At 36.3% G+C, this 8,325-nt stretch overlaps 2 protein-coding genes across 2 annotated transcripts; one reads left to right on the top strand and one right to left on the bottom strand.

Annotated features, from left to right (window-relative positions):
* The first annotated feature begins 923 nt into the window (after window positions 1-923).
* Window positions 924-3,221, top strand: h2az2b (H2A.Z variant histone 2b). Its single transcript, XM_082158103.1, has 5 exons — window positions 924-1,076; window positions 1,783-1,860; window positions 1,956-2,069; window positions 2,222-2,351; window positions 2,484-3,221. The coding sequence occupies exons 1-5, from the start codon at window positions 1,074-1,076 to the stop codon at window positions 2,543-2,545; spliced, it is 387 nt and encodes a 128-aa protein (XP_082014229.1). The 5' UTR covers window positions 924-1,073; the 3' UTR covers window positions 2,546-3,221.
* Window positions 3,222-4,291: 1,070 nt separating this feature from the next.
* Window positions 4,292-8,121, bottom strand: ved (ventrally expressed dharma/bozozok antagonist). The gene is made up of 3 exons (XM_082158770.1): window positions 6,973-8,121; window positions 5,977-6,233; window positions 4,292-4,819 (listed from the first exon to the last, which is right to left on the bottom strand). The coding sequence occupies exons 1-3, from the start codon at window positions 7,241-7,243 to the stop codon at window positions 4,496-4,498; spliced, it is 852 nt and encodes a 283-aa protein (XP_082014896.1). The 5' UTR covers window positions 7,244-8,121; the 3' UTR covers window positions 4,292-4,495.
* Between the last annotated feature and the right edge of the window lie 204 nt (window positions 8,122-8,325).

Here is an 8,325-nt window from a genome sequence, read left to right on the forward strand (position 1 = left end):
TATAAAACAAATATTGAATGTTATAGTAATCAAGATGAGCAAAACATATTTCATTTGTCTCAAAAGTTATTTTTGATTAATTCTTAAATTATCCACTAATTATTCCATTTATTACATGCCGCTCATCCATGCACACTCAGTGTTTTGAATAGGGCCTGCATAAAAAAAACATTGCAAAATTATATGTTGGACATAAACACTGTAAACACTTAGAAACACGCTTCTATGGGCATTTCACAGCTGGTCAAATATTATCAGAGACAAATTCCCACAACTGCACGTAAAAACACTGATCATCCTGTGATGGAAAGAAGAACTGAAAGAGGAAGACTGGGATGAAGAGGAAGAGCCATTAAATAATAAGAAAATACATAGGACTAACAAACTGTGTTCCTCACTTGCTCCGTTTTCTAGTATTGCAAAGAGGGGAAATTAAAAACCTGTTTGTTTTATTAAGTTGCCTTATAAGCTACACCTCCTGTTGTCTATTAGTAGCTCAAACATCACAGTGTCGTCAAAGTCAACAAAATGAAAGAAACTCACGAGGGCACTTTTACCATTTTAGCCTTAGGGGTGTTGAGAAGGAGGAGCTGATAAGAAAGAGCTCCTCCTATTAGCTTTATGGTGTGCTAATTGCTGCAAGAGATATAGTAAAAGACTATACATTTTTAATAAAGTAAAAGACAACACATCCTCAATATTTATTTGGTTTGCATTGGAGCTTTGAAAACACCATAGGCTACACTAGATATATGACATGTTATTAGTCTATATATTTTATTGTGATCGAAACATTACCAACACTTCAAAATAATAGTTTAATCGATTTTAATGTAATGTAAGATGACGGCGGCACGCATGCGCACTGGTGGTCGGTAAAAAAAAAAAAGGAAGAGAACTAAAAAACACCCACATAGTGAAACGCTCTGTGATTGGACGAAATCACCATTTCAAACCAAGACGGAGCTCGCTGATTGGTTATAACGCTGGACCGTAGCGCGCTATCGCTGAAGTGGGCATCATTGTGTTTTCCCTCCGTTTCAAGCGAAAAGAGAAGAAGCTCGTCTGACGATATGGTAAGATAAGTTGTTAATTGTCTAAATTCTCAAATAAATCATAGCTCGCAACGATGTGTTCTGTATAAACCGTAATTGTGCCGTGCTTTAATTCTGTGCACGTGATGGCTTTTAATAAGCTCGCAGTGTTTGTGGGTTGCAGTGTTTTGGGAAGAGAGCGCCGACCACGGGAATAAAGTGAATTTGGTGTATTGTTCTTAAAAAGGAATTTAAAAAGCCGGAAAATGTGTGTAAATGTAATATTTGTAATGCAGGACAAAGTTTCCCGGCTTTAAACTAAATTTAGCGTGTAAACGCATTATGACTCTGCCTGGTGGCTATATTTTTAAGTTAGTAGAGTAATGTTAGAGACGTAGTGTTTATAAATAAAAGTCAAACCTTTAAGGCATTTTCTTATATTGTTTGCTGTAGCTTGGTCAGATAAACTTAAAGAAGCTCAAGCTATTTTTAAGAATTCCGAGCAAAAATGATTAAGTTACTAATCTTTTTTGTTCATTTTATCACTTCACTCTTGAAAATGGTCTATAACAATACACACTGCCTACGTAACTCACAAAATGATCCGATTCACCAGATTTTGCTTCCTTTTTGTTGCGTTTGTTCTGAAGAAAACATGCCTCATTTACATTGAGCACAATGTAATTTCAATGAGTCTTGGTGGGACATTTGAGTACCATAATAAGTCCTTTTTCTTGTGCTTCCGCAGGCAGGAGGAAAGGCTGGAAAGGACAGCGGGAAAGCCAAGGCGAAAGCAATCTCCAGATCACAGAGAGCTGGTCTGCAGGTATGGATTCCTTTACCAGAGAGAAAAAAAAATGGATCGATGTTAAATTTAACCGTATGATGATGTTGACCGTTTCTTTGGTTTATGCGATTCAGTTCCCTGTAGGTCGTATCCACAGGCACCTGAAGACCCGAACTACCAGCCATGGTCGTGTTGGAGCCACAGCAGCCGTGTACAGCGCAGCCATCCTGGAGTACCTGACTGCTGAGGTAATGGATTTATTTTGGCACCGTTTGTTAAACAAGCCTGTTGGATGTCATAGTGGCAGGTCGTTGGCTGGCTGTGACTCTTCTGCTATACGTGAATCGTCTCTAGTGCATCTGTAAAGCAAATGCAAACCCAGTGATTGTCATATTGGCAGGTGTTGGAGTTGGCTGGAAATGCCTCCAAGGATCTGAAGGTGAAGCGTATCACCCCAAGGCATTTACAGCTGGCCATTCGTGGTGATGAGGAGTTGGACTCGCTTATCAAAGCTACCATTGCTGGCGGAGGTGAGTTTTGTTTGCGTAACATGTGATTTTTCAGATGTGGTGTGATTTGTAAAACAAAAATGAACACTGATGCTGTTATAGTTGTAAGACTGGTATTATTTTAATTCCATTTGTTTCCGTCTTTCCCTACAGGTGTGATTCCACACATCCATAAGTCTCTGATCGGAAAGAAGGGCCAGCAGAAAACTGTATAAGATGGATTGATGTTCGACTGTCTTTGTATAGCAACAGCAATCAGCGTTGAGAAAGCAGTTGTTTTTATTGTTTCCTCATTTGTTTGGTTATGTTTGGTAAGTGTAGTTTAACATAACAGAGGTTAGAGTTTGACGTACTGTATCCATGATTATAACGGGGGGGAGGGATGTTACGTGTTCTGGGGAAAAAGGAAAACTAATCCTGCCTTTTGTTTAGTTGGGTTAAGAGATGGGCTTTTCTGAGGTGTGGGTTTCATTTTTGGCTTTTTAAAGTCTGTTTTATACAATAAAATACTTTTTTTTTTTTCTAAATGTTTTGTTTTTCTGTGATTTTCATTTAATGCATAATCCTTTGATTAGCTTTATGCTGTGCTAATTGCTGCAAGAGATGTATTAATTGAATTGAATCCTGATACCAAGGCTGCAAATAATCCTTTTATTTTAAAATATGCACACATTCACTCTTTATATGTCTAAAACAATGTTTCTCCTTGCATTCAGTTATTAATTAATGACTCATGGAAAATGATAGTTCAGTAGTTTCAACTTTCCATCACATATTGTTGGTTTAATTTAGTTTCTACAGTAAAACTGTTGTCAAATGTTTAATATTTAGCTACTTGGATCTTCCCATGCACTCTTTCACCATTAAAACTAAAGTGTTGCGTTGACTCTACTTCTGTAAACGGGAAGCCCTGTCTTCTTTGCTTTGATTGGTCATCTCAATCATTGTGACATTGACGACTGCTGTTAGACCGCTGAGGCAGACCAGCCTAAAAATGTAGGCTGATAATAGTCATTCTTGGATCTGACATATGGGATCATGTGAATAAATGTATAGAAACAATTTTCCAGCTATATTCCCATTGTATATATCTTTTGAAACAAAAAGTACATGTGAAATTACCTCAGGGTGGGCTGTCAATTTTACTCATAAAAACTTATTTTAAATGAGCTCAGGTAAAAGTATTCAAGTCCCAACTATTTTTATAGTTTTACATTTGACTATAGTTGATAATCGGCTGATTGTTATTTAACAAAAGGTTGTAGCCATATATGTTTGACCGTAACTTTAAAATGTGCAGTAGGATAGAGAGAAAAACAAAATATTGTTTCATTAGAGGAACTATTTGTCATAATGACATGACAAAATATATTTGTATTTTGATGGTATAATTATACAATAATAGTTGTAAGGAATAAGTAAGATTAAATGTTTAGTTTCAATTCAGTATAAATGATATCTACACTTGTGTTCAAGTTTGTGGAATGTTTAAAAGGAGTCCTCTCGTCTCACCAAGGCTGCATTTATTAGATATAAAAATACAGTCACATTTTGAAGTATTAGAATTTAAAATAACTCTTTTCTCTTTGAAAACATTTAGAAATGTAATTTATTCCTGTGATCAAAGCTGAATTTTTTTTTTGATCATTACTCCAGTCTTCAGTGTCACATGATTCTTCAGTGTCACATGATCCTTCAGAAATCATTCTAATATGCTGATTTGCTGCTCAAGAAACATTTCTGATTATTATCAATGTTAAAAACAGTTCTGCTGCTTAATATTTTTGTGGAAACCATGATGCATTTTTTCAGGATTCTTTGATTAACAAAGTTCAAAAGAACAGCATTTAGCAGCAATAAATGTTTTTTTTTAATATTTTTAGTTTTTTAAAAGTTAGTATACTGTGTAGTAATTAAGCACTTTACACCCTTTGAAAGAGAACATAAGTGGTGTAGTCAAATAGAAAAAGATTTATTTATACACTCCTCTTGTACACATAGACATTTTTCAAGATTTACAAACATATTTAAATAATTCTTCAAAAAAAAAAAAAAATCACATTTGTTATTGCACTTCACCCTGTATTCACAAATGCAAAGATGTAAACAAAGCCTTGACTAACAGTAACAGGCAGAAATGGCGGGTTTGCTGGCGGGCTCTCCTCTCACTGTGTGCTGTAGTAGTGAGAGTGGTACGGCGGGTACATCATGGAGGGGTTGCTGGGAAGGCTCTGTATTTGGCTGTACTGATACAGGGCGTCCACAGGCAGGCCCCCGGAGGTGGCAGGACCGTAGTGGAACCCGGAGCCGTACGGTGTCGCGCTCTCCTGGACCCCCGCGTAGAAGCTGGGATACGGAGCGGCTCGGAAACCGTGCAGATCGGAGTAATGCATCATGTGCGAGGCGACCTTAGCCTGGCAGGCGTGAGCGAGGCTATCCTGAACGGTCCGCTTCAGCTTCATGCGTCGGTTCTGGAACCAGTTTCTGATCTGATGGAGGGAAGCATAACGTAAGGTCATATTTTGCACATCAACAAGTTGAAGCACTTAAATCACATTATTGAAAATACATTTTTGTAGCACCTAATGAGGTCCAATTAGCTAATGTTTGCGAACTAACAAAGATAGTTAATCTTTGTTAATATATTAGTTAATAAACATACAGCTGTTAATTGTTAGTTCATGTTAGCTCTGGTCCGTTATATAATATGGTAGCACTTTAGCCTACTATAAGGTTTAATTTTTTAATGTTAGTTAATAAAAATAAAATTCTGTGTTGTTTGTTCGTGTTAGGGTAAGTTTACACGACAACGTTGTAGGCTACTAAAAATGTTAATGTTTTTCCTTTGCTTTTTTCAGATGACAACGTTTTCGAAACGATCCCGTTCACATGGATCCACAAAAAAGGCTGTATTATGCATGGCAGGCCAGTAGATGGCGATGCCACTTTGTAAAGAAACATTATGTGCCTATAGACGGTAATACGCATGCGCATGACCTCACTGTTTTCACAAATTCGCGTTTTTGTAGTTTACACAGAGGCAATAACTGTAGTTTTTGAAAACTTGCACTTTGAACCCTGTTCAAAAAGTTTTCATTTTTTTGTTGAAAATGGTGACGTGTAAACGGCCCTTAAGTTCACAGTGCATTAACTAATGTTAACACATACAACTTTTGATTTTAATAATACATAAGTGAATGTTTAAATTAACATAAACAAAGGGGCCGTTTACACGACAGCGTTTTGAACTAAAAACGTAAAACTTTGTATGTGTTTTGGCCGTTCATTTATACGATAACGATGTTTTGGGAGCCTGAAAACAAAAACGGGATTCAAAGAGATTCCAATGTCGGCCCTGTGTAAACTACAAAAACATGAAATTGTGGCACATAGTGTTTCTTTACAGTGACATCACCATCTACTGGCCTGGCATGCATAATACAGCGTTTTTAGTCGTTTTTGCAAATCTGTTTTTACAATGTTGTCGTCTGTACGCAAAACTTCTCAAAAAGGCAAAAGTAAAAGATTTTTACTACACTGTTGTTGTGTTAACATACCCTGAGATTAATAACTGCTTAAGAAGTATTTTTCATTGTTAGTTCATGTTAACAAATGTATGTAACCTTATTGTAAAGTGTTACCATACCTGTTTATCAGACAGATTCAGTCTTTTGCAGAGCTCAGCTTTGTCCTGGGCTCCCAGATAAGCGTTCCTCTTGAAGGCTTTCTCCAGGCTGTTGATCTGCTCGGCGGTGAACGCTGTTCGGGGTCTGCGGCCAGTAGAGGGAGATGCAGACGGAGCCGGTTCTTTGAGGGCCCCAGGTGAGAGAGAACGGCCCCCCTCGCTCTCGTACCCGGACGTCTCCTCCTCCTCCGTGCTGCTGCTGAATCCGGCCTCTGACGCTAGGAGAAAACAAACACAGATTCATTTACAGATCAGGTCTCAAAAAACCACTTCGCAAGAGGGAAAGAAAAATGATACATTTGGATTTAAATTGAAAATGTTCAAATGAAATATAAATAGAAGAAAATGTAAGAAAAAAATCACAAAATTAGATTAACGTAGATCGTATGTAAACTTTTGATTTGCTGTAAGCATTCAAATATTTTTTTTTTTTAAATAAGATACTAACAAAATGACTTGAAAAAAGTATTTTAATAGTACTTTTAACCATTGTTACCATGTTAAAGAATATTTCGACTTTTTTAACTAGTAATTCAATACAAAAAAGATAACAATAGTGTTTTAGAATTTTACATTAAATGATTATTTAAAATGTAAAATAATTTTAATATAGTTTAAAATGTCTTTTATTCCTGTGTTGGCAAAGCTTACTTTTTACTTTTACTTTTAACTATTGTTAAACATGGAGAATCAGGAGAAATGTATGGAGAATCGTTACATCAAATAATTAAATCAAAAACAAGTTAATTAAATTAAATATAAAATAAAATGTTAGTATTTTAGATCTGTATTTAAAATAAGAGTTTTTCTATAAAAAAAAAAACGCTTTATAATTTAAATTATATATGCGATTTTACTGTTAATTCTATGAAAAACAATATAAAATAACAATATTAAATCACGAAAAAAAAAATGCATATAGAAGAATACTCTTGGATTATTAGAAAAGCTTTTTACCGTGAGTGTGTTGCTGGATATCACTTGACTCGGTCTCTTGTGTAGATGTACAGAGCAAACTGTTTCCCGGCTGTGCTGGCTCCGTACTTTTTTTTTCCTGAGCCTCCGTGTTTTCCGGTCTCCATCTGCTGTAGAAGCCGGGAAGGCTCTCGGACGCCGTGCCAGAGGTGCTCGGGCCGTCCCAAGAGTTTGAGGGATGTGTGGATGATGCCGAGCTGCACAAGGCCTGGCTGCTCTGAGAAAGCCACTCGATGGAAAAATGCCCCTTCATCTCCGAGAACGGCTCCAAATCCAGCAAAGAAAAGACAAATATCCGGTTTCAAACAAGGTAATGCAGCTCTTCTTCTTTAAGGTGAGTTTCCAGAAGTGAAGTCCTGTGACTGAGCGAGTCAGATCTGTGTTTGTCTTCTGATAAGCGTGGCTTTGGGTTCACTGATCAACACCTCCAGCATGAGGCTCAAGTATTTATAGGGCTAATCCCAGCTCATTTACAATTCAGTTGGCCCGGATCAAAGGAAACATCCTCCCCTGTCCTGATCTCCACCCCTTCAGTTTTCACAAGTGTGGTAATGAAGACGTCTCAATCGGCCTTGAGTGAACCCATTAACTCCTGGCACCAGTAAGTCTGGAGATGTAATCCCCTCCCTAAAACCATCTCTGATCCCGTCTCCTCGCTGAGGTGTGTGTGTGTGTGTGTGTGGGATTTCATATATGTACACGCTAGAAGGAGTCTGATGGAGGAAGTTCAAGGTTAAAAACAGAGGCTGAGTTATGGAAGTCATAACCAACAGCAATATTTGGGAATCTTAAAAGTTCAATAGTTTTAGTGCTTCATGAGAAACCAATGAAAAGCTCTTCAAACTGATTGAAACAGCATCATCATATAATGTCCACAAAGATACATCCACATAAAAGACATAAAACTAACTTTCTTTCTTCCTTTCTTTCTTTCTTTCTTTTAGAAATGATCAACAAATTTGAAAAAAACAACATCCAAAAAGGACATCCAGTTTGTTTGTTCATTCATGTATTTATTTAAGTTCTTATGTGTCATTTTATTTACTTGTTTAAGTTCTAAATCAGGTATTTTTTTTAGGTTATGTGTCATTTATTTATTTAATTTCTAAATCCGTTTTTTTTTTTTTTTTTTTTTTTGCTATGTGTTATTTATGTATTTTTTATTATTATTTCTAAATAATTTTTTTGGGGGAGGGTTATGTGTCATTTATTTATTTAAGTTCTAAATCATATTTTTAGTTTTTGTCATTTATTTATTCTAAATGTATGTATTTATTTATTTAAGTTCTAAATTAGGCTTTTTCGGGTTGTGTCATTTATGTATTTATTTATTTA

This window comes from Leuciscus leuciscus, assembly GCF_965113295.1.
Source record: "Leuciscus leuciscus genome assembly, chromosome: 24".
Lineage (NCBI taxonomy): Eukaryota > Metazoa > Chordata > Actinopteri > Cypriniformes > Leuciscidae > Leuciscus > Leuciscus leuciscus.